General features: G+C 49.1%; 7 protein-coding genes across 7 annotated transcripts; 4 read left to right on the forward strand and 3 right to left on the reverse strand.

Moving 5' to 3' along the window:
- Positions 1-1,834: 1,834 nt before the first annotated feature.
- NEUTE1DRAFT_114466 (uncharacterized protein) lies at positions 1,835-4,031 on the reverse strand (the record flags this gene model as incomplete). Its single annotated transcript, XM_009857851.1, has 12 exons — positions 1,835-1,864; positions 1,980-1,985; positions 2,053-2,082; positions 2,186-2,214; positions 2,268-2,286; positions 2,515-2,607; positions 2,964-2,972; positions 3,027-3,220; positions 3,372-3,532; positions 3,606-3,654; positions 3,704-3,788; positions 3,954-4,031. 12 exons carry the CDS (start codon positions 4,029-4,031, stop codon positions 1,835-1,837), a joined length of 783 nt encoding a protein of 260 aa, XP_009856153.1.
- Positions 4,032-4,308: 277 nt separating this feature from the next.
- Positions 4,309-8,759, reverse strand: NEUTE1DRAFT_90897 (uncharacterized protein; the record flags this gene model as incomplete). The annotated part of the gene is made up of 4 exons (XM_009857852.1): positions 4,309-5,761; positions 6,234-6,769; positions 6,820-8,281; positions 8,519-8,759. The coding sequence occupies 4 exons, from the start codon at positions 8,757-8,759 to the stop codon at positions 4,458-4,460; spliced, it is 3,543 nt and encodes a 1,180-aa protein (XP_009856154.1).
- Positions 8,760-10,660: 1,901 nt separating this feature from the next.
- NEUTE1DRAFT_72208 (uncharacterized protein) lies at positions 10,661-13,442 on the forward strand (the record flags this gene model as incomplete). Its single annotated transcript, XM_009857853.1, has 5 exons — positions 10,661-10,975; positions 11,052-11,267; positions 11,328-11,431; positions 11,822-13,024; positions 13,093-13,442. 5 exons carry the CDS (start codon positions 10,904-10,906, stop codon positions 13,265-13,267), a joined length of 1,770 nt encoding a protein of 589 aa, XP_009856155.1.
- Positions 13,443-15,257: 1,815 nt separating this feature from the next.
- Positions 15,258-17,131, forward strand: NEUTE1DRAFT_72212 (mitochondrial Cytochrome c peroxidase; the record flags this gene model as incomplete). The annotated part of the gene is made up of 3 exons (XM_009857854.1): positions 15,258-15,405; positions 15,617-16,106; positions 16,163-17,131. 2 exons carry the CDS (start codon positions 15,617-15,619, stop codon positions 16,747-16,749), a joined length of 1,077 nt encoding a protein of 358 aa, XP_009856156.1.
- Positions 17,132-18,210: 1,079 nt separating this feature from the next.
- Positions 18,211-19,233, forward strand: NEUTE1DRAFT_52321 (uncharacterized protein; the record flags this gene model as incomplete). Its single annotated transcript, XM_009857661.1, has 1 exon — positions 18,211-19,233. The coding sequence occupies one exon, from the start codon at positions 18,211-18,213 to the stop codon at positions 19,231-19,233; it is 1,023 nt and encodes a 340-aa protein (XP_009855963.1).
- Positions 19,234-19,393: 160 nt separating this feature from the next.
- NEUTE1DRAFT_126007 (uncharacterized protein) lies at positions 19,394-21,567 on the reverse strand (the record flags this gene model as incomplete). The annotated part of the gene is made up of 5 exons (XM_009857855.1): positions 19,394-19,880; positions 19,957-20,131; positions 20,211-20,630; positions 20,714-21,217; positions 21,316-21,567. The coding sequence occupies 5 exons, from the start codon at positions 21,565-21,567 to the stop codon at positions 19,549-19,551; spliced, it is 1,683 nt and encodes a 560-aa protein (XP_009856157.1).
- Positions 21,568-23,402: 1,835 nt separating this feature from the next.
- NEUTE1DRAFT_54329 (uncharacterized protein) lies at positions 23,403-24,009 on the forward strand (the record flags this gene model as incomplete). Its single annotated transcript, XM_009857856.1, has 2 exons — positions 23,403-23,561; positions 23,650-24,009. 2 exons carry the CDS (start codon positions 23,403-23,405, stop codon positions 24,007-24,009), a joined length of 519 nt encoding a protein of 172 aa, XP_009856158.1.
- Positions 24,010-25,678: the final 1,669 nt, after the last annotated feature.

Consider the following 25,678-nt stretch of genomic DNA (forward strand, 5'->3'; position numbering starts at 1 on the left):
CCCATACAAATTAGCAGTACGACCATATTTTACCATTATCGTAAAAATTCCTGCATTCACGCATATAATATCGCTTAACCTATCAAATATCCTTATATTCGACTAGCAATTCAACAAAGTAAGGTTGATATTATTATCCCCGCTATTACTACCTTGAACCTCTACTACTAAATCCTCCATCGTAAAATCTAACTGTATACTAAAGTCCTATTCTTCAACTGGATTAGAACTAGGTAACTCCCAACTATAGCCCGGTCTATAGTAATATATACCAGTATCAACCTTGCGCAGCGCCTTAATATATTCTTCCTATATTGGTCTATAAGACTAATCCTTATCCTCCTCTTCTTTAAGTAGAGGGAGCTTATTATCTTTAACCTTAATAGTTAATTCCTTACCTATAATAAAGGTAGTAATAACCTCCTCAACGATAGTTTAAATAGGTTCGTTATAAATTTATAGTATTATTAGTTTCGGATAATTACCCAGCGGCGCCTAATAGAAGGGAAGGACTATATCCTTCTCCGATTTACCCAACCGCGTAGCCTCTATTTAAATAGCCTTTCATTTTACTTCTAAGAAGTATTCCCATCGTACTCGCTGTATAGATTAGTACTAATCTAACAATTGAGTCTAATCTTTAATTTTATCTAAAATAAAGTTAATTACTATATTCTAATCTATACGTAATTTGCCTACAAGCCGTAACTCTACCCTCTTATTCTAGGTTTTATTCTATTACTTAGTTTTATACACACTTAACTACCTTCTAAGGGCAATACGTTCAATATCAAAATCTTTCTTATATTAGTATTACTTCTCTCTATTACGTAGCTTAACTCTATAATACTCGTTTACTATTATATAAAGACGAGTATTACTAACCTTAATAGGACTAACGCGAGTAACGAGATAGTTAATTATATAATTCTCTCTCTAAATTACCTCCTCTAATTACCGCTACTTTTTATACTACTATACTTCTATATTAGTAACCCCTATTAATACAATTACTTTAATAGATTTATCTCTCTTAAATATAATATACTTAGTAACTAGATTGAGGGGCGTCTTTACTATAATAAATTTAAGTAACCCTTATTAAACGTATATATTGTACTTTAATATTATAACTATATTAAGAGAAGGAATTATTACCGCTATCTAATCCTTTTTAGACTTTAGTACTTGTAGGGGTATTGTAATACTATAACTCTTATAAGGATCTTTAGTACTATAGCTTTCGAATTATTAGTATAATACTAAGTCTATAGGTTCCTTTTCCTTCTCTTATACCTTTAATAGAGTTCGATTATCTATAATCTCCTTTGATTTAAGCCAACCCTTGTCGTTTTTAGTTGTAATATACCCCTTCTTTCTTTTTAAAATATCCGGGTTAGTTACTAATATAAGGGGGTTTTATAGTTTATTAAATATAATAAACGGCTTATATAGGTAAAAATTAATCTTTACCTATATAAATCTAATAGTCAATTATTCGAAAGATTCGCTTCTAATATAAAATAATCTATCTAAAAAAGTAAATTTAATATATTCTATATTACTATACGTTATTATATTAAATATATCTTTTTGATAGTAATACTTATATACTTAAAATACTCTAATATTAAATAGTTAAAAGATATAAATCGAATAAAAGGGTAATAAAAAGAGAATAACCTTATTTCGTTAGTATCGCTAATAGAATTTAATTGTATAATAACTATTGTAATTATCTAATAATAAGAAACGTTTCTCCTCCTTATTAATAGAATAAGAATACTCCTCCCAATAATTAAACTAATCGAAGGCAAATTAATTATTAATATAATTACTTAGGGATGTAATAATAATAGAATAACTATTTAATTAGTTATTAATATAATTCTTACTAATATTTATACTAAGGAAAATAATAAACGTAGGGACTATATAGTTAGAAGCAAAAATATACTCAATTATTGTTACTAACTTACAAACGTCTGGATTTAGGGTATATATCGTTAGTATTTCAATATACAACTAAATAGTATAAAATTTAAATTATACTCTAATTCTAGATCTAGATTTATCTCTATTCTATATATTATTTAGTATAATACTATTCTTATTAACCGTCTCTTACTATAGTTTAAACACCTCCTCTATACTAATTCGAGATTGTATAATTTTATATACCTACGCTAGCGACTTTGTATGTACGGATTTGAACTTTAATTAGATTATAAATATATAAACCTATTACTAATTAATATCGATCTTACGGCCGTTAGATCGAGTAAACTATTTCATTACGTATATAATCTCCTAATTTATAATTTTACACCCTATTTAAATATTAAAATAATTAACTAATAAGTAACGTTAATTGTAGATAATTATTATAAATTATTACAAACTGATAAATATTTATATATTTATTTAAATAAATAATACGAGCTCCTCCTCTTTAATTAACTTCTTTATTCTGCTATTTTATAACTATAGTTTAGCGCCCTTCAACCGACTTACGGTAGTATAGTAGCTAGCGCTATAAATTCGTACTATAGCTACGACCGTCTTAAACTTTCTATCCCTTAATACGCCGATAGCGAAATCGATATGCTATTTATTTAAAAGACTGGCGAGAAGGTTACTAACGGGCTCTATTATATATAATTTTACGATAAAGTAACCGGATTAACGGGGGTATATATATTAAGATCTAAATATCAGAAAGCGATAGGCGAAGTTACTAAACGGCTACGAACAACTAGACTGGCCACTAATTATACCCCGTACGCTATTCAATACGTTAGAAGGTAGTAAACTAGCCAGTCAAATTTATATTAGTTATATTAATTGTATTATTTTATACTAAATATTAGAACTCCTAAATCGAGATTTAGTAGTTTATAATAGCTTCAGGCGGTCGTGTAAGTTGAATCGCTTATGGTGGGTATACAAAAAAGCAGTTGTACTTTGATTTGCTAATAAATTTGTAGAGTTACTATATACCTGGATTTTTTCGCAAATCCATCTACATTCGCGAATCCATCTGCCAGACCTATTACTACGCAATGGGTCTGTGAGGCGTTTCTAGCCCAGACGAGTACGTTAACTGGGAAGGCACCAAAAGGGAATTCCGATTGGACGGAGAAAGGAACCGCGATTTGTGACTTGACACGACCGGATAACCTGACTCGGATGAACCCTCCCAGACCCCCTGTCTTTGGACCTAAAATGTCCGGGATTTGAAAGAGGAGTTTAATCTACTGTCTAAGTGGTTGGGTCGTTAGTTTTTAGTCTCGGTTTGGCATTCCTCGACAAGCTCTGCCGCTTCGGCGTTCAGACGCTTTTCCAGGTTGGTTTCGGGCTTGGGTGGGTACCAAGGTTGGATGATGGACTGTCGCTTATTTGTATCCTTTTCCATAGCAGCCGCCGTCGCTTCCTATTTTTCCACATGAAGGGTGGGATCATCCGGGATAGGGGCAAGGCACTAAGAGGGTCATCGTGTACGAGACGGTGTGTGTGCTTGGGCGGGCGAGTGCTGTTGACAACCAAGACATTATGTGCACTAAAACAGAAAAAAAAAAAAAAGCAGGCGCTCGGTGGTCACTCACTCACTCTGGTCGGTCACTCGTCCACTCCGCCCATCGAATTGCAGAAGCCCTGGAAGAGCGATGCAAGACACAGGAACATGGCATGTGCTATGACGTACATGTCAGTGTACCCTTCGCTAAACGTTCACTCGTGCGTCCTTGCAGTGTTGGCACAAATACAGTGTCCACCCAGACATCATCACACTGTCAATTTGGCGACTCTGCCTGGATCTCACGGTGTTTTCGTCGTGATCACCGCGGCAGATTTGCCGGTACTGTGTGGCTCTGTCTTGGCACCCCCTTGTTGTGTTGAAGCAGAGCATTGAAGTCTTCGACCCCGGTCGGTCATCAGCCATCACGTCCACTCACCTGATCACCCGCGTAGGTATCCTCCGAAGCGTTTGACATATGCTGCAGTGTAGTGTACAGCCACTCCATCGGCTCCATCGATTATCTTGATTGCCCTCGCGAGCTCATCTAACGAGAATTGATATCAGCATCATCGTACGTGCATTGAAGGACGCCAGCGGAAGTGAGGATATGTCCATCTACGCTCTTGAGAGGACATCGGATTACATGTCCTGATCGACCCGATCCCGCTGCACAAGTTGGCTTACTTTGCTGCCATGTCCCTCTAGGCGTATTCAGGAGGCTGTTATGATTCCATCTCAGCATGCACTTCATGTCCGATTGTTTTTCCCGCCTCATCCGAAGAAACAAAGCCTAGCAATAGGAAGTGTTTGACGTATATAATGTATGCGCGCCTCATGCTTCTTTGTCTATAGCCAAAAGCTGTTCAAAACTACTGACATAATCCTTATTCAAAAACCTATTACCTCGGTTCAAGTCCTGTGGACCCGTGCGGTCCTTCCTTCATGAAGGTTTCAGTGCCTGCCACCCTCCCATCTGAATGCCATTACTGTCATCATCATCCAGAAGATTGACAGTATGTGATTTCCTAGGCGGAGGCGGCTGCGGCGCCTCAGGCTTCGTCGCCTTCTGAACAAGTGCTGGCCCTGGCGCAAGCGCAGACATAGGCACAGGCTTTCGTCCTGGAACCTGTGTCTTTTGCCGAAGATCGGCCATCCCGACGAGACCTACACCTCCAGGTGGCGTGTACCGTGCCTGAGGCGCAACTCCCGTGCTTGTATTGACGCCCCGAGATGGCTGCAGCGGTACGCTGCTATCCCCAGTTCTATCTTTGAGTGAAGATAGAGACGTGGAACTTCCGTTGGCCAAGGATCCTCGTAATCCTGAGAGAGGCGGGTTCGGAGAACACTCTGGCTGGAGAGGCTTCCATTTACTGAGTGTCATCATGTCCTCGATAGGCACAGGTGCCGAGGTGTTGGACTCAGGTGATGATAGTGCTGCCAAGTGGGCAGGTTTCTTGGCTACCGGTGGCGCAGCTTTCTGCTTAATGGTGTGTTCAGACGATACAGACATCGAGCGCATCGGGAGTGGTGGTGTGGCTGTTGCTTGTGTTGGTCCTGCTCCTGCTGTCGCTGCCGTATTTGCAAGCTTCCTAGTCACTGGTGAAGTGGTCATGCCAGGTCCCGATGTGGATCCTAGAGCACCCATACCGGTCTGCCTTCGTGGAGGAGGGGGTGGTGGAGGAGTATCGGACTTGCCGTTCTTCCCATCTTCGTTGAGTTGCAACCGCCCAACCTTTGCAGGAAGGTTCGATGGATCAAATGGAGGAGGGAGAGGTCTTCTCGGTGCCGAATTTGACGCCGAAGTAGAGAGCAGCATCGAATGGTTGACATGTTCAAACGGTGATGTTGAGAGACTCGAGAAGGAGGAAAGTCTTGACTCAGATCTCGGAATATTGACCCAGTCAGGTTCGTCAGTGGGCATGTAAGGGTTGGCTGGCCTTTTGGGATTTAGAATAGTCTGGAAGGCGGGGCTCTCGGGTTTTGGTGGTTGGATGGCTGATCGGGGCATCTTGCCATTCTCTAACCACCATTTCTGTCGATCGGAGCTGGCTGGGGGGAGGCCAGGCTCGATGGCATCGTATCCAATTAAATCCTCGTCGTCGGACTGATCCCCAGCCAAGTTGGTCATGTCGCCGCCAATATCTGCTTTCCTGCGTTCATATATCTCACGACTGATCTTGTTGCGAATTCTCTCGTTCACAATGTTGACGGTGCATTCGAAGACGGCATATACTGGCCGGTGGTCTGAAAATCGCAATGGCGCTGAGTTGTAACACAACTGGCGGAGGTTGTGACCTTTCCTTAGAATGCGGTCCGTCCACGCCGGTATACGTGCTTTCTCCCTGTGTAGATTCTTAGAAGCCATGGTCGTTGCGAATCTCAAACAGTTGGACTTACGATGTATCAAAGGTGTCGGTACCAATGTCATATTTATACGTAGGGTTAAACGTGATACGTGCCTCAGAATAGTAGTGGAACGCAAGCCCGGCCACCATTTGTAGATTTAACTGCAAGGGGTCAGCTCAACTTCTCAAAGGCGCAGCGATTGGGTGACCCACCTGGTCGTTCGCATATAGTTCCTCAAGAGCTCCTTTCCTGACCAGGTCCTTGGCGGTTTCGAGGTTCAGTCCAATGCGATAGTTGAAGTCCCCAAACCATATGACAGATTCTACAGATATCAGTCATGTCCGCCAGTTTGTGTGGGTGGTCAGCTTACCATGATCGTCAATCCCTCTATTTCTTTGGAATCGGAGGCCGTGATTGATGGTGGTATAATCTCTATTGCGCTCCTCGTAGTTGGTAAAACCGGCAGCAAGATGGGCTGTCACGAAGCATATCGGTGTGTTTGCATAATCAAGCCTGATCGCAACAGCTCCTTTGTTTCCGGCCATGCCCGAAAGACCTGTCTTTTTGACACTGCCTTCGACATTTTTGATGTTTTGGAGAGCAGAGGCCTTGACGAAAATGCACAATGCGGCACCCACGAGCTGGCCACTTCTCAACAACACGTATTTCTCATCATCAGCTCTGTTGTAGTGTCGATCCAGAGTAGCCTTTATCGCACGTTCCCACAACTGCTTTCTCGTTGGATCACTGTTCATAATCTGCTGCGGATTAAGTTCGACGATTTCTTGGAACCCGATCGCAACAATTTCGGGTTGAGCATTGCCCAGTTCGGAGGGACAAAGCCAAGACGACAAGTCTTCGTCGATACCGTCGGTCTTGCCGTTCAGGTTGAAAGTTCCGATTAAACTGTTTACATCAGCATCGTGCGACACCAAATCGACATAGGTCAAACTTACATCCGAATCTTTTCATTTGTGGAGAACTCGTTGCTTCGCCGTTGTAGTTCCATAGACACGTAATCACTGATAGGGTCATATAGATGAACTGGCCCCTGACCAATCATTCTGCCAAGAAGTGTATCAATGGTCATCTGTCGTTGTTTGTCCGTGAAGTTATTCACATATAGTCGGGTAGCCGACTTGCGGACGTCGGCGATAGCTCCGGCAAGAGACATTTTGCCTGACCGAGTGAAGGAACTCTTCAAAGCACCGGTGCCGGCATATATACGGGACAGAGCATCACCGTTATCAGCCCACAGATTGGCATGTCGTGACCAAAAGTCCGACGCAGCACCCTCGCCTTGATGGCCTAAGAAAGTCTCTACCGCCATTTGTGATACTATCGTCTGAATAAGGTTCGTTCTGTCGAGACAATCCAGACAGTTTGTTCTGAAAACACCTTCTTGTTGTAGCACGACCACATAGCGGCTTTGGCCAGGCGGAGATGTACTATCGGACCCCGCCCTCTCTTCGCCGTCATCCGCCTCGTGGGCCAGGTAATATGCGAAGCCGTCGGCCGAGCCCTCCAGATAACGCCTGATCTCATTTGCTGCCTCATAACCTTGGGGTCCCTTTGTCTCAGCATGGAAGTCGTACTCGGTAGCTCTAAGGAGAGCATGATCGCGTGACTGTCCCTCCTCTGGCCGGCTAAGGGGGCAGTTCCGAATACCAGCACGGTACAACGACGTCAATTCATACTCTCCTGGCTTCGACACGCTGAGTAGGTTTATCACATGGACAGCACCATATGCCTGCTCCAGATCAGAGAAGTGTTTGTTGAATGCCGGTTGCGTTCCGTCCGGTGATCGTGTGATGGTTATCTTCTGCTGGTTTGGGAGCAGCCCTGCTTGCTGTTCCCAAAAGACTGGAACCGAGCCGCGTACTTGAGCATATGAGAACACAACGCCTGAAGGGCTCCAGTACGTCGTCTCAGTTTCCACAAAATTTGCAACATTTCCATCGTCATCAATGCCCCGTGAGTTAAATCTTGTGCCTGCCCTTTTACAGGACAGACGCGAGATGATGGTCAGGTATGAAGGGAGACCGGTCTTGGCAGCCCTCAAAGGAGCTGAGGCCTGAGGAATGGCCCATGTTCTACAAAAGCCTCGAATCGCGGACGTCAGGATCCGCGAGGCATCCAACGCATCTCGTTCCTGTTCCTGCAGCTTGGAGCGGAATTCCACAAGCGGACGGATCATGTATGAGTTCCACAGAAACGACTCGTCGAAATTGTCGATATCAAACGTTACGGCATCGGCTGGTCTGTCCTGCATGCGGTTGGTAATGTCGAAGTCTGTGCTGTAGTAGAATGTCCCGTTACTGAGAAGCTTCTGCAACTCGACACATGGATGCTCCATTGGGTCCCTCCGGCCCAGCGGTTGGCCGTATACTGACGCAGCATCCAATTCGTCGTGAACATCTAGCATGAAAACATCATCGTAAGCTGCTGAGTTCAGACAGAAGAACTGCACACTCTCTATCTTTTCCACCGTCTCTCCTGGACGAAGAGTAGCGACCCTTGAGGCTTGGGTGATGACACAGATGAACACGTCCGGCCCGATTGAGATCATTCCCAGTGTCCCATAGATTGGCCGTGATGTCAAGGGACGGTAGTCGAGTAATAGCTTGTCCGTCCGCGGTGTGAATTCCACCATACACTTGGAAGGCATGTTGTCGAAACTGCCGGATCGTGGACGAGCGGAGGCAACGGAGGCGAGAGAGCCATTGGCAATGGCTTCGCTTGTGCTCTGACTATGTCGAAGAATGAGAGCGTGGGATTCCGAGGCGATTGCGATCGCGCGGTGAGGGTATTCGCGGATGAGGATTTGGCTCGACTTGTCGAGAGACGGCGATTGGCCCGCCCAAAGAGCAGACGATGTAGAACTGTTGTAGTCCATTTTCGGTAGCAGTTGCTTCGAATGCAAATTGATTATGGCGGAGGTTTGGCGTATGCTAGAGCTCCCATGTCGAGACCCTTCACAAAATGGGTTTCGTGGTTCGTGGACGCTTCCGCGGTGGAGGCTACCTGGCAGCGAAGTTTCGAGTTGGTACGACGCTCCTGGGGGCTGTTCTCGAATAGTAGAGGTCAACGTCGACGACTCTGATCAGGCTCGAGCGAGTAAGCGGAAAGCAAAACGGTAGGCCCAAGCGACCTTGCTATGTTGAGAGCGAGTAATGGAGCAGCATGAGATACCGGCAAGACGTGCGGCCTGAAAAGCTCAAGCAGCTTTGGCGATAGATTGTCGCAGGACGATAGCTTTCGTGGGTAGGATGTAGTGTAGGCAAGTGGCTATCGACTTGAAACCGCCAGTGTTACTGAGTGCCGAGGCGTACAGAGGCGATAGAGGTATTGGATTAGGTTTGAAACTTGGATATCGACGTAAGTATGCACGACAGCAAGAGTGGTCTTCAAGAACGGGTGTGGAAAGGTACCGCCGCCGCTCAGATGGGACTTCCGGGATGAACTACACGATGGAGAGCAGCCAGATGACGGCGGCAAGGTGTCGGTCTGGGGGCACCCCTTGCCCCCCGAGCATTGCTTTTCAGCTGCCTCCACTTTCCGCTACTGCTGGGCCGAAAAAGCTTCCACTTCCCACTACGCTACCTCGATGCCCTGGCCCGTCACCAGGCTGTCAGCCCTGCCACAGGCAAGGAGCCGCAATCACATCACTACCTACATATGGACATACCTGCTACATACCTGGAGCGGGGCCCAACCAAGGAAGCTACCTCTAAGAACCTCAAGGCACGGGAGTTTGTGGTGCGCGCCTTTATCGTTGAATGCAGTCGAACAATCAGACGCATACACCCACAGGCGTAAAAGCCCAATGTTACGAGGAGCGGAAAAGCACCCTTGGTCCCGACTTTAGGTTTGGCAATGCATACTATACTGACGGAGGGGAGCATGGAAAGACAACAGAAATTCCACTATTGCGAACCTGAAGGCCGAGGTCAATACAATGCGTCTCAACGACATCAGGTATACTCGGATACCATCAACGTGTTCAACTCTTCCCAATGAGTATGCTTGCTGACAGTTTTCCTGTACGTAGCAAGTTTTGAGTTTGCAGCAAGTGACGACTTCATGTGGTTCTTGAAAATAGTTGGGAAGTCTCTGAAGGTCTCGGAGAGGTGTAGATTCACAAAATGCGGCCACAAACCACTCTGATACACGGAAAGAAGATATGGTTGCCAGCTAGCAAGATGCTGGAGGTGAATAAGCAACTTTGAAACGAGGAGTACGAGAAGATAACAAAAAATAGTAGCATGCAAGGCCAAAAGAAAGCTTGTGCAGTTGATGGCTTCAGATTAACGTATGGTGAGATCATGCTCTCCTCTATGGGAGAATTCATCCTCTTCCTATCATAATTTTATGTTTTGTCATCATCACTAGCCATATAGAAGAAAAGAAGAGAAGAAGAAATTCAGACGTTTGCAAAACTTTGCCAATTTTATTCTTCGGTCGGCGGTCTCAGGATCTTATCTTATCGCACCCAGCTCCCCATCGTTCCGCATCATAGGTAGGTATGATTGGCTAGACAAAGGCCACGGTGGAGGCTCGCTGCATTTCGAGTGGGTCAGTGCCTTGCGGGCCGACAGGGTTGCGGGCGGTGTGGACAGCTTCACTGGCCTGCCAGCCTGCCAGCTCGCCCAGCCGAGCTCACTCAGCTTTCCGTCAGTTGCATGCCCCTGCCGTCGCTTGAGGTTTGCCTTCCTTTGGAGGTCGACCCGCGCGCCGCTCCTGCCTTCCATGCCCACTTCCCTGTCTCTTCAGTTGTCTCCACGTTTTTTTGCTCACCGTCGGTCAACATCACTATTTCGCAACCAGTTTTTGGATGCACAGGACTGTACTAGTATTCTATCACAGAAGGGAACCCGAACACTCGTCATCTCCATCGTCACAAACTCATACGCCATCGCAATTGCACTACCTGCAACGCAACCGATATCCAGTATAGTCGTAACCCTCAGCCAACAGTAACCTTTACATCTGGGAACATACGAAGCAGCCTCGCTCGTCAGCCGTGCATCATCGACCACAATGGGCGACTTCAGCAACTATGGTGGCTCTGATGAGGAGAACGCCGAAATCAAGAGGCTTAACGCCGAGGTGGTAAGTCGATGCAGATAGGCGCTGCTGTGGGCATCATATTCACTCGCTAACCAGAGCCCATCTCAATCGTATCCAGGATGCCGATACCGACAACTTCGAGAACTGGGAGAAACTGGTACGCGCCTGCGAAGGGCTTGAAGGCGGTCTCAACAGGAACTCGAGCCCGCAGGCTCTGGCTACCCTCCGCGCCACATACGATCGATTCCTCCTAAAGTTCCCCTTGCTGTTTGGCTACTGGAAAAAATATGCGGATCTCGAATTCAACATCTCGGGTCCCGAGTCGGCCGAAATGGTACGAACCTAAGCCGCCCCTCTTCTCGCTGATGGGTCTGGTTCTAATGGGTATGTCTAGGTGTATGAGCGAGGATGCGCTAGCATCACCAATTCGGTCGACCTGTGGACAGAGTATTGCTCCTTTAAGATGGAAACTACTCATACACCCCATCTCGTGAGAGAGTAAGTTTTTAAATCCTTTCCGTCCCCACCCCCCTCAAGACCACCTTACCCGCAGCAAACTGCAAAGCCGTGCGCGGCTCTTTGCCGACTCGAGAGGGACAAGTACGAATTCGTGACCGTACGAACACGGTGAGAGCAACCACAAGGCAGCCATTCTATGCTGGAACAGTTCTCTCACAATTCATACCAGGCTCTGCTCTTCATGGCAGATATTCTTCGTTCGCGTCTTGCCTCATTACCCGTTCCCCGCTCGCGTATGCCACTGAGATACAGTTTGGTCACCTTGGATGGATGCTTCGTTTACACCGAGTTTCCCCTCTTGTACTTCCCTTCCCTTCCCGCCCCTCACTCCCATCCTCAGTCATGTAGCACCTATTGACATTTCTTTAGGCTTTTCGAGCGCGGCGCTACCCATGTCGGCCTAGACTTCCTCGCCCACCCCTTCTGGGATAAGTACCTCGAGTACGAAGAGAGACAAGAGGCACAAGATAAGATCGTCGCGATACTGAACCGGGTCATTCGGATTCCGATGCACCAATATGCGCGCTACTTCGAGCGGCTCAGGACCCTCGCTCAGACACGTCCACTTTTGGAGTTAGTTTCTGCCGATGCGTTGGCCCGCTACCGGGCGGAAGTCGAAGCCGAGAATGCCCCCTACGGGATCCAAAAGAGTGAGCCCGAGATCGAGCGTGACATTCGGGCCAAGATCGATGCGCAGCTGTACACGGTTTTCCAGCAGACACAGGCCGAAACCACAAAGCGCTGGACCTTTGAATCAGAGATCAAACGACCTTATTTCCACATTACAGAGCTTGAGCATGCGCAGCTAGCCAACTGGCGCAAGTATCTTGACTTCGAGGAATCTGAGGGCAATTTCGGCAGAATTGTGTTCTTATACGAGAGATGCTTGGTCACTTGTGCTCTTTACGACGAGTTTTGGTTCCGCTACGCTCGGTGGATGTCGGCACAAGAAGGCAAGGAGGAGGAAGTACGCAACATCTACCTCCGCGCAACGACTCTGTATGTCCCGGTTAGTCGGCCGGGAATTCGGCTCCAGTATGCCTACTTCGAGGAGATGTCCGGACGTATCGATGTTGCCCGCGACATCCACGCGGCCATCCTTGACAAGCTACCCGATTGCGTCGAGGCCATTGTCTCGTGGGCCAACCTGCAGCGCCGCCAGAGTGGTCTGGACGCCGCCATTGATATATACAAGGCGCAGATTGACTCCCCGACAGTGGACATCTTTACCAAGGCCGCTTTAGTCACCGAGTGGGCTTATCTTTTGTGGAAGGTCAAGGGATCGAGTGAGGAAGCCCGCGCTTGTTTCTCCAAGAACGTCCAGTGGTATTCGGACAGCCGCCACTTCTGGCAAAAGTGGCTGGAGTTTGAGCTGGGCCAGCCCACCAATGCTGAGCTTGAAGAACAGCATGGCGCGAGGATCAAGGACATCATCCAAATGATACGCAGCAAAAGTCGCCTGTCCCCAGCTGTCAAGCAAGAGTTGTGTCAGGTGTACCTGAACTATTTGCAGGACCGTGGCGGTAAGAAGGCCATGAAAGAATTTCTGGCCCTCGACCGGGAACTGTATGGGTACGTCCTGGTTTTCCTCCCAAAAGTGAGCTTGACACCAGTAGACTTATGCTAACTTTGAATTCTAGACCTCAGTCGATCTCGGTCATTACTAAAGCCAAGCTCGGTGGTAAGGAGAACGGTGTTGCCATGGGCGAACTCGACGAACCCACTCGCCAGAAGGCCGAGGCCAGATTTTACAGCTTTTACCAGCTCCATATGGACCCCGATCCGAATGCTCAAGGACCGGCTAGCTTTAATTAAGCACACGGCACTACTCCTTGATATTATGGCTAGTTCTGCCGCCTACGGTATCTCAGCTGAACTTGAGATATCGACAAACTGAACGAAAAGAGTAACCGGCATCCCCCCTTCCTTCCCCCTATGCGTCATGTAGCCTTTGACTTTTTAGACTTGCCCAAAAACCAATGCGAAGCAGAAGAGGCCGATCCAGGTCCCAGCAAGGTGGACTAATTTCCGAATGTTCAGCCTATCGACACGTTTCAGTGAAGGCAAGCTGGCATCTTTTATCGACATTTTCCAGTCTAGCAAACCGGCATCGTATATTGACCCGTTCCAGGTTGGCAATCTGGTATCGTGAAAGAAATAATCATATGGGATTCCAAGAAATTTGCGGCCGGTAACAAAACGTGAACAAACAATGGGAGATCAGGACCCCAGGAAAAGTAAACAAAAGAACGGGGAAGGTTGTTTGTATTTCTATGGTAATAGCGAACAAAATGGATCTTGCGTTAGATAGAGGACCGTAGTAATCTGATCATCGTTGTACATGACAATCGGCGGCCATTTCGTGCACAGAACGAGGGCTATGTCTGCTCGGCCATGTGTCAAACAGGCATAATACAGGCTAGTGGCAAACGTCTGATGATCCGAAAGTAGTGTAGTGTAGTCAAGAGGTAGGCTGTCACGCTGTACAATAGGTTGAGGATCACAAGGCTACCACACTACAATTATTGCACAACGGACAAGGGGAGCGCTGTCCGAAGCTGTGGACGAGGGGCTGAGAAGGTTCCGTAATCGGCAGGGGAGTCCACAGGAACTCGCCGCCACCCGCCACTCCGTGCCCGTGAGTTCACGGTTCGAGCCTCCAGTGACACTGCAATTCCATACGGGCAAACGGGTATCGACGCAACAACAGCAGCAAAAGTGAGAACGAATCGCGGAGGATCAGCGATGGGTAAAGTATCTATAGCGTATAAGACATATATGGAGTCTCATTTAAAGACCAACCATCTTGTACAAGTCATCTTCGCTTGACGTTGAATTTAGACGGCGTCGGATATAACTACACTACAAAAGGACCTAACTGCTTCACAAGGGATTAGGTAGGATCGCTTTTGCAGGCTCACAAACAAAGATCGTGCGAACCTGCGCAAGCCACTGGTGACTGGACGATATACACTAGTGTAGTACCTCCACGCTCCACCGCGCGTTCGGCATTCTCAGACATGAGGACCCTCGCCGCATGCCCCTGCTTCAGGTTCACTTTCTGCACTAGGTAAGCATCTGGGTTCGGGAATGCTCGGACAATGTGCGGTGATTCAGACGATCTGGAGAATTGGAGACTTGACAACACCGAATTGGTTTGCCACGTGTATCCGTGCGAGCCGTTGTCAAAACATGGACTCGAGAATCACTACCCAGCTCCGCGCTATCGTAATGTCCCTGTTTATGTAATCCCGCCAAACCATTTGACTTGCACTACATGGTAGTTTTGCAATTTGAGGTGGGGGAGGGGGAAGAGACTCCACTCTTTACCACGCAGTCTTCAGTTAGTCAGCAGTTGCGCCTCTGGTCGTCTCGAGTGTGCTCAGACCTGGTGACAAACCCCGGGATAGCCGGCATTGTTGGGTCTGCGGCGGGTTTCCCTCTCGGGGTCCAATGGGGGGCTACGGGACTCAAATCCCCCCTAGGATTCTATGGCAACCACAGTGGTGTAGGAAGGGCTTAGAAATGGCCTACAGCCGCGCCTAGACGGGATGGAACGGCCTGAACGGGGTCCCCGGAAGAGACATGGGCGAACTGGCCACTCAACGCGCACGCGATTGATTTTTTTTCGATATGATTCCACAGTCGTTTTGCTGCGCTGGAACTCGTGCGGCATGTCGAGACCACAACCCCACCGGGGTGGCCCCGGGCCTCGTCTTTCCGGGGCAACAGCCGAGCTAGAGGACGAAGGATACAATTGCACCATGATCCCGCCTGCCTGATCCTCCGATTTGATAGATGTAGACTAGTGCTCTGTGTATATCGTCCTTGCTTCCTTCCTTTCCCTCTTTTTCTTCCCCTCGTTGTTGTCAGTCGCTGCTGCTCTGCTCTCATCCTTCTCTATTCCCTCCTCTTCATCGTCCTCGCTACTTTTGAGAATCAACAACTTGAAGGTACGCATCAAAGTGACCTATCCTCCACAGGACGTTTGTCTCCTGGTTCCCTTTCTCAGCCGTCTGCTCGTCGCTTCTAGTTCGGACTCTGTCGAGCTTCGGTGACGCCAAGTGATGCGCGATCTCTTCCCGCCTTCAACAACATGATGGGACTCGCCACGATAAAATATCGAGAGCAATGATGATGCTAACTAGGTCTCCCTCCGCATAGATGGCCGCCTCCCGCACTGCCACCCGCACTCTCCGCGCTCTGCGCACCTCGACTCGTCCTGCGCTCACTGCCGCGCCCCGCGCTGCTTTCCGCCAGGGTGGTCGTCGTCTTTACTCCTCTGAGCCCGCCAAGTCCGGTGGCTCCAACATTTGGGCTTGGGCTATCGGTGCCGGTGCTCTCGGTGCCGGCGGTCTGTGGTATCTCAACCAGGACGGCGCTTCCGCCACCCCCAAGGTTTTCGCTCCCAAGTTCGACGACTACCAGGCCGTTTACAATGAGATTGCCTCTCGCCTCGAGGAGAAGGATGACTACGACGACGGCAGCTACGGCCCCGTCCTCGTCCGTCTCGCATGGCACGCCAGCGGCACCTATGACAAGGAGACCGGCACTGGTGGCTCCAACGGTGCCACCATGCGCTTCGCTCCTGAGTCTGACCATGGTGCCAACGCCGGCCTGAAGGCTGCTCGTGACTTCCTCGAGCCTGTCAAGGGTAAGCTGCTACCATCCTTGAATCGTGGGATTTTAACGTACTGACGTCCCAAACAGCCAAGTTCCCTTGGATCACCTACTCCGATCTCTGGATCCTCGGCGGTGTTTGCGCCATCCAGGAGATGCTTGGCCCCCAGATCCCCTACCGCCCCGGTCGCCAGGACCGTGATGCTGCTGGTTGCACTCCCGATGGCCGTCTTCCTGATGCCACCCAGGCCCAGGACCATCTCCGCAACATCTTCTACCGCATGGGCTTTAACGATCAGGAGATCGTTGCTCTTTCCGGTGCTCACGCTCTCGGCCGCTGCCACGCTGACCGCTCCGGCTTTGACGGTCCCTGGACTTTCTCCCCTACCGTTTTGACCAACGATTACTACAAGCTGCTCCTCGACGAGAAGTGGCAGTGGAAGAAGTGGAACGGCCCTAAGCAGTATGAGGACAAGAAGACCAAGTCCCTCATGATGCTCCCCGCCGATATGGCCCTCATCCAGGACAAGAAGTTCAAGCAGTGGGTGGAGAAGTACGCCGCCGACAACGAGCTCTTCTTCAAGGACTTCTCCAATGTCATTGTCAAGCTCTTTGAGCTCGGTGTTCCTTTCGCCGAGAACTCCGAGCGCTGGGTCTTCAAGACCGTCAATGCTTAGGTCAGTTTTTCCAGCACCTAGCCACAAGCATGACGGACTAGAGGAAGACGCGCAATCGAGTCATACCATGACTTGGTCTTGGGGGGCTCTCGGAAAGAATTATTGGGTCAGCGATACAATCACGATCGTGCCATGATGTTTGATGGATGGGGAAACAGTCATGATAAGCCTGCAGCAGAAAGAGGATTCTGGAAAAAGGTATTGAGGGTTTAGATGAGGAAAGGCATAGACTTTCGAGCTACCTCCTCGTGTATATCATATCTCGGCATACTCACCTCCTTTTCCTCAGGGGTTTTAGAGTTACTTACAGGCGCGTCTTGTGTTTTAGATGTTAGCGAGGACAAGATTTTGTGTCTTAATATCGATACCTTTTTCTTTTGCGATTTCGTTTCGGTCATCCGGCATTTGTGAGTGACTTTGTTCAATGAGATGAGGAGTAGAATCATGTCGAGGTGCGCCGCGAATGGCGAATGAATTGGTTTTTCAAGTCATCCTTGAGTTCAGAGGTCAACGTGTCCTTCGATACGGCTGGAGAGGAGAGGGGGAGGAGGGGCTGAAAGTCAAGGTTGGCTCGATCGGTTGGATCCTTGGGGACGGATAGGTCAGATCCAGTCGCCATCGTCCCGTCGATGGTTCATCGGTAGTCAATCGGCGAAACCATCCCGTTGTGGTCCCGGGCTCTACAGGAAGCGGGGAAGGCAAATCGTGGGCCATGGTGACGAATGGGTGACCTGGGCGAGCGACAACCCGTACACGAGGTCCGTCCAATTCCCAGCAATCATATTAGCTTCCCCCGCATTCTCCATCTTCCACTTAGACCCTGGCAATCCTGACTCGCAGCCCACAGCCTCACAGCCCTACCGGAACCCCATCATGTAGTGCAAGTATGTATGCATACCTTGATTTACGCGTGGGGAGAGGTTTTATTTTGTGGGGTTTGATAGTTAGTGAAGCACAGCATTATGCACCGCTCTACATCACGGCCCCTCTGGATTTCTGATTCCACGAGGCGCGTCAACTCAACTATCCTTAATGAAAGTGCACTGCACAATTGGAGCCCTGGGAGAAACTGCATACGGCCTACATATGTACATTTCAAGTGAGGGAATGAAGGGGGCGAGTTATCTAAGGAGGTCAAGTTTGGGAAGGCTGTCGTATCCATTTGACTTCTCTCGTGGCCCCTGTCAGTTGAACATCTCAGCGGCAGCATATTGCCCGAGCATGGCGTCGTGATTGAGTTGATCGCGAGTGATGGCCCTATGTGGTGATTCTCTCAGCTTCACTGAAAGGTGCAGCTAAATCCCAGGGTTAGGGTTACATACTAGTATCTTCGGCTTTAACTTGACGTCAACTTTTCAGGCTTGTCACCTCAAGTGAACTTGCACTTTTCCTCTTATAACTGAACCTCAGAACCAAGACTCCTCTAAAGTGCTTGCCATTTGCTGCGAATTAACCACCGCCATGGCCTCCCTTCGCACTGCGGGCATGCTTCGGCATCTCGCACACCCTTGCTCTCATGTCCGTTCGCTGCGCGCCTCCAACCAACGACGATGGGCTCAAGTTCACGATGTGCGCTTCCTCGCCACGACGCAGCAACCGCGCAGTGTCATCGAGAAGTACCGCCAAAAATTGGAGAACAAGGCCAAAGAGGAGGGCCTGCCTGATATCGACGCTCTCAAACAGGCATACAAGGACAAAATTGAGCGCCTGCGCAAGGAAACCGACGCTGCAACTAAACTACCGGGTGCTCCCGCTTCAGCTACCCCCACTGCTGCTGATGCCGCTGAGTTGGATGCTACTGCCACAACAATCACAACCGAAGCCGCCAAACCTTCTTCCAATGCCACGCCAGAAACGCCGAAGAAACCAGTATCTTCAGGCTCCGGCTCAGGCTCCGGCATCAAACCCCTATCCGAGATCCTCGATATGACCAAGGCCCGCGACTTACCTATCAAGGAACTCTCCGCCATCTGGCGTCTGCGCTACGCCACCAATCCACACTCTCTGTGCGCCGTCATCCCGTCAGAGACCTACTCAGCCATGGATACGTTGGCGCGCTCGCGCCCCCAGTTCGTGCTTCCTGTGCCGCACCCGGAACAGGGCGCGGAGATTCACTTTTTGCAATGGACCTGGGACGCGGCGACGGCGACGTCGACGGTGCTGTTCACGCAGCTGGCCGAGTACAAGAACCGCGGCGAGTTCGCGCAGCCGCACACGACGGTCACGCACTACATGGACTTTAGCGGCGACAAGGGCGTCGTGCTGATGCAGGGCCAGGTCATGGAGGATAGAGGCGTCAAGCCCGAGGATGCGCAGTGGTTGCTCATGTGCCTTCAGAGGTTCTACGGCGGTTGGGATGGTACTGGTGGCGAGCAGGGCCAGCAGAGGGCGAACGAGCGCAGGAATCTGTTGGATTGGTTCGCAAGTGGTGACCAGAGGTTTAGCGTGGAAAAGCTTATGGAGGAGGCGGAGAGGATGGGTTAGATGATGGTTGGATGGGATGGGGCGGTAAAGCGGTAAATGACCAACAGGCCGTTTGTTGTAAGTGTTCAGGTAACATTGTGTATGATATTGTAGGTGAGCGCATTTTAAGAGCGTCCCCGTCCTGGTATGAATAGAAGGCTTCAGATACCCGCCTCTGGGTTGGCAGTACAGTATACAAAAAAAAACTACCTACTGACATATCTTTCGCGTAGGCATCGAAATCACATCAACCCGAAGCCAGAACAGGGCAGATTCTACAAACGTACAGTACTCAAAAATCGATCTTCTCAACAAACATATCTCAACTACACCCACTCAGAGCTTGGATCCCGCAGCACGCTCCTCCTGCTTCACTTTGTCTCTCAGCATCCTCCGAAGAATCTTTCCACTGGGCGATTTGGGCACCTCTGCAACAAATCGAACACCTCCGCGGAGCTTCTTATGAGGAGCAACTTGCTTTGCGACGTATTCCATGATCTCCTGCGCCTTGCTATCGCTGGCTTCGATGCCTGGTCTAAGGACGACGTACGCCCGAGGCACTTCGGTAGCCTGGCTGCGGTCATCGACACCAATAACGCAGACATCCGTTACATCACTGTGGCCTAGGATGAGACCTTCGAGTTCGGCTGGTGGGACAGGGAAGCCCTCTGGAAGAAAGATAAAGTCAATGATCAGTCCACGTCTGTTCGGTCACGTACCGGGTGAGAAAAAGGAACGACTTACTATACTTGATCAGTTCCTTGAGACGATCCACGCAGTACATGTTGCCGTACTTATCGATGTGGAACATGTCTCCGGTCTTGAAGTAGCCATCTTCTGAAAAGGCCTCCTTTGTGCGGTCTGGACTCTTATAGTAACCCTTGAACACATTAGGTCCCTTGATCCACAGCTCGCCAACCTATCCAACATTGTCAGTTATCCAGGTTAATTTCACGTCATCTCATCAGTAAAGGTATGTCAGGACAAAAAGTACATACCTCACCATCGGCAACCTCCCTGCCCTCCTCGTCCACCAGCTTCGCCTCCATATTCGGCATCATCTTGCCGCAAGAACCCATGAACTTGGCCCACTCATCCACAGTCTGGCAAGTCACCACGGGACTGGACTCGCTCAGCCCGTAGCCTTGCTTGACCGGGATCTTGAGCCGCTGCCACACGGCCTCGGTCAGCTCGCTCGTCAGCGGCGCGGCGCCCGAGTGCATGACCTTGAGGGTGCTGAGATCGTACTTGTCCACCAGCGGGCTCTTGCCGAAGGCCAGCACGATCGGAGGAGACACGTAGAAGGCGGTGATGCGCTGGTCTTGGATCGTTTGTAGGGCCTTTTCCAGCTCGAAGCGCTCGACGACGAACATCTCCCAGCCAAGGTAAAGACACATGAACAGGGCGCAGGTGAGACCCTGTAATAGTAGTGGTGGTTGCATCGGGTTAGATCCAATTTGGTTTTCGGGATCAAGACTCGACGGAGAGAGAGAGAACTCACATAGATGTGGAAAAACGGCAGCACGCCCAAGAACTTATCACCTTCACCATCCAGCCCGCCAGTCGCAGACCAATACCGCCCATCAACATCGGCCATCTGCAAGATGTTGGACACAACGTTCAGATGCGTCAAGCACACGCCCTTGGGCAAGCCCGTCGTGCCGGAGCTGTAGACCAAAAAAACAAGGTCCTTCTCCGGGTTGATTTTGGCCTTCCTGAAGCGGGTGGGGAAGTCAACGCATCTGATACTGCGGAAATGCTTGAACGTTCCCGAAGGGTCGCTGTGCTGGCCGACCAGAACGATGCGGTCGTTGGGGATGCCGGCATTCTTCGCCGCTTCGACGGCCGTCTTGAGGAAGGGGGCTTGCGTGATGATAGCTTTGGCGCCCGAGTCTTTGAGTTGGAAGGTGAGCTCTTCGACGTTGTAGAGCGGGTTGGCGGGCGAGACGACGGCGCCGGCCCAGATGGCGCCGAGAGTGACGATTGGGGTCTTGGCGGTTGCGAGCTGATGTTAGCAAGCCTTTTTTCCCCTTCTTTTTCTTTTTCTTCTTCTTCTTAGAGGTGAGAGAGAAAAAAAAAAATGGAGGACCGGCAACGGCTTACATCAATGCTATTTGGCGTATACAAGGCGAGAACTTCACCCTTCCTCCAACGCCAAATATCCTTCATGCCTTTGCCAAAGTCGACAGACGCCGCCTTTATATGGTCCCATGTGTGCGAAAGCGTGGTGTTTTCGGCGCATGTCATCGCCCTCCTGGAGGTCGGGAACGGAACATTCTGCTGGTCAAAAACGAGAGACCAAACATCAATGTTAATGGGAATGTCCAAATCCTTGAAGGGTGAATTGAAAGGCATCGTGATCGGCTGGCTGGGACTCGGTGGGTAGTGAGGGGCGACACGACGAGATGAGGTTTTCACTTTGATTATCACAAACAAAGGGAGAAGAGTACAAGTGGCTGTCTGCTTGGTGTCCAAAGGTTCAGATCAGACGGAAGGACCTCGATCGATATTTCCCCAAGAAAGGAAGGGATGGATCTATCTTAAAGGCACAATGAATTCGGATCTTGCCGCTGGGTTCACTCAGATAGATGGGTGGCCGGGCCCGGCTTGGGAACCAATAGCGAGACCAAGCTGCAGTCGACTAACCAAAGAGGAATGTAGGATATCACGGGCTGGCTATCTGGCATTTTTGAAATGTTCCTCCTCTTTCGTAGAGCATTTGGTTGCTCCAAACAAGATGCCATGTTATCGAATCGGATATCAGCAGACCTCTGGCAGTAAGAGGTCATTGGATGGATTTAGCGATCCCGAGAAGTTGGGGTAAAGTTGGGGTTGGATATGGAGTGCCGAGGCTCGTCGGACAGCATGGGCGGAAATGCATTTCCACCCAAAGCTTCTTTCTTTCTTTACATCACAACGCTGCTCCCTTTTCGTGGTCTAGTTGTTCGATACGTGGTTCACAATGAATCAGCCTGGTAATTGATCAGGGTTTCTTTTTTTATCGGAGCGCGTTCCGTAAAGGTTTTGGCTCATGGCTCAATCCTTCCTTCTAATTACTTTGTCATTTTCCTCGCTTGCATCACCACTAACCTCTTACACTTCATATATGTGCTTCGCTATGATCATCAACCATGCGATAAAAAAGCTGTCTGTCTGAAATCCATGATGCTCTTTCTGGGATGATCGCGAGTAAAACAGGTGTCATGGACTGGAACCTGCTTTATTCGTGTTTTCTCGGTCAGATCGATCAATGATTGGGCAACCGCCGTCAACGACGAGGGACCAAGGGATTACTTACAAACAATCCCATGAGAAAATCCAGAGACCAGGAAGCGCCATCACGGATTCGAATCGGCTTTGGTTTTGCCCTTCACTATTTAGATGTACGTCCAAGCTGGAGCAGTTCAATCCTACCCTACAAGGCAATCTGGAACGCAACCGAAGGGGTCAACAACACCCCCATGACGCAGGGGTATGAGGCAGTCGTTCGCGCAGGTGCATCAGAGGGAGTCTAAAAAGATGCGACATTGTCGAGACATTGCTTGGCATCGTCAAGGGGAAATCGTCGGCTTTCACAACTGGGCAACCATGTCCAAAGTCACCCAGATGGTAACTCTAACCGCCCGCTCAATACCGATATCATCAGGCCAGTAAAGTGTACTTGGGATCATAGGAAAGCCGCTGATTGCGAATGAAACAAGCACCCAGGAAATCGCACTGGATCTTTCCTCCACCTTAACCCTCCCCTGACATCCTCCCTTGGAAAGGCTCTTTACGAGGTTTACCATGACATATGTGACGACTACGAACCATGAGTGCCATTCCGCGGAAAATGGTTTGAGAGGCAGGCATATTTGAAAGTCGAGGAGGCTTTCAGTTGAAACTGGGAATCAAAGGTACCTAAATGATAATGGCCGGGTAGTGCTTCAAGCGGATGAACGTGTTTCAACCAAGGCGGTCATCAACACGCTCTTTTAAGATGCTAGACCATCCTGCAAGAGAGTGACCGATTTGTTTCCTTCATTCCCATTCCATTCTATTTCAAATCCCTCCACTCAAAATAACATTCTTTTCGGCTTACAGCTGTGCTGTCTTTTAGTTGTATTTTCATTCTCTACGTTCCATTCCCTTTTCATACCTCTATCTATACCACCTCTACGCTCCACATTTTTTTTTTCCCAACAGTCAAGATGCAATTCAAGCTCGCCTTTGTTTTCACTCTCCTTACCTCCGCCCTCGCTGCGCCCTGCGATGTTGACACTCGGGGCTTAAGCAAGCGAGCTCTTTCTGCCCAAAGCTACTCCCAGTTCCAAGTCTCCAGCGGCGTTGGCGGTAACGCCCTGGCCGAAGTCCAGGCCAAGTTTCCCGCAAGTCATTCCTCATGTCTTGCTTTTTTCCCTCCCACAACACGCAGCTAACAGTTTCCGGCACGAACAGGTCGACGAAAACAACCTGGCCTCCGTCTCCGCCGCCGACCTGGCCATTATCAAAGCCGCGCGCGAGACGGCCGAAGATGCTGAGACCAAGGCTGGCGGTTTCAATGAGGCTATCAAGGCCGCCGGCGGCACCAAGACCACGGCCGGCGCGGCGCTCCAGGTCGGCAAGATCAAGAACAAGGTCCTCAAGCTTAAGCTCTTCACTCTCGCCATGCAGATCGAGCAGGCCAAGGGAGGCAAGGACAACTCGGCCAAGATCGCTGAGGAGACCAAAAAGCTTAACAACAACATTGCGCTTGACAAGGCGGCTGCCGGCCAGAAGAGTACTAGCGTTAACTTTCAGGGGACTAGCCAGCCTTAAATTGGGTGGTTAACGATTCTGATGATGAGTTAGGGCGTAGGGGTTACTTGAATGTAATGGAGGAAGGACCATGCAATGGGGACTTTAGTCCCCAGGAAGAGAGATACCGACTACCCAGCGGGTGACGTAGGGTGGAATGTTATTTTTTCTGGGGATGGAACCAATAAATGATACGATGTTGGGCTCATACCATTCTCCAATCTCACCGGTAATCGACGACCGTTGGTGTCTTCGTGCTGAGGATCAACCCTCAAAGACCATTCAACCGGTCGTTGTGACTCCAGTTGGTCACCATGGGTGTTTGAAGGCTCTCCTTCGTTAACACCTCGGCACCAAGTCCTGTGCTCTTATCTAGGTACTCTTCAAGCCCATTTCTTATTGTCTCCTCTCGTGGAAAAGGGTGAATGCAAAAGTTCATAGCGAGAGATGAAGTCAAGTAAAGTTTCGAGTAGTGGGTGGAATAGGTGACAGATAAGGTAGGTAGGAAGACGACTAAAGTTGACTATGTTTGGAAGGAACGACCTGTTGTGCCGAACTTGAATCAGTCATTCAAATAGACGGGAGGTGTGAAATCGGAATACGACCTCGCAGCAGCACCGTTTCGACATGTCGCTAGTGTCGGTGAGTAGGTACTCAGAATATGACCAAATCAGTGTGACATTTATAATAACTCATTGATTGAAGTTCGGTAAAAGATGGTGTATAGCGCCAAAACCCCGGGAAGACATATGGCCATGGGGGGTCGGGAAGACAAGGTAAGGATAAAATTATTGGTCAATTGCCATATCTACAGTTTCTACACCGCTTTTAAACCTTGTTGAATGGATGAATGTAACATCCCATCATCAGAGCACACTTAACTATATGTGCTCTGGGTCCAATCCAGAAGAGAACGGAGGCAATCAGATTTATACTTTTGGAGTAACACTCACCTGAATGTCGGCGGTGTTATAGACTACACCGACCCTATCCACCACCTAATTCACAACTATTGCAGTCGTAGTATTCCCCTTGACTGCACGTCAAAGCTATCCTAACACTACCCTGCGTCACCTTGGGTCATCCTGGGTCACCGAATCGGAAGTCTAGAATTGTTTACCCGTCACACCTCCCAATTCCCACTGATCATAAGACATGCGGTTCCTGCGAGCATGCAACAACAGGAACAGAAAACAAGAGTCAAAGAAACGTGGTACAACAGATAGCGTATGTCAGCGAACCACAGCGCCGGTACCCTTTGTTGCTACATACCCATGTTGGACAAGGTCATAGGTGTACCTACTCGTACCCGAGTCAAAGACGGGGAGTAGAGAATGATATCGAAGGTAAGGAGAAAATATAAGAAGTTTCAAAAACCCCTTCCCTTCTTGTTCGTAGGGGTGTAATTAGGTCGGTATAAGGAAGGTCTCGGTAGCCTTCTCATCGATATTGACTGTCTCTGCCACACACTCGCTCTCTTCAGTCACTCGCTCTTGTCTCACAGCTTTCCTCCTTCACTGTTCGACAGTTCGAAAACAGTAAATGCATGCTCTGTGCGAAGTCAGCCAACCACCAAGGAAAACACAAGGAAAAATACCGAGAAGAAGTACGCATGTCATGGCAGGAGAGATAGCAATGACTGATGCTAACAGTGAAGATAGATAACAAAAGATCATCAATTCCATCATGG

This window comes from Neurospora tetrasperma (assembly GCF_000213175.1).
Source record: "Neurospora tetrasperma FGSC 2508 unplaced genomic scaffold NEUTE1scaffold_81, whole genome shotgun sequence".
NCBI classification, from domain to species: domain Eukaryota; kingdom Fungi; phylum Ascomycota; class Sordariomycetes; order Sordariales; family Sordariaceae; genus Neurospora; species Neurospora tetrasperma.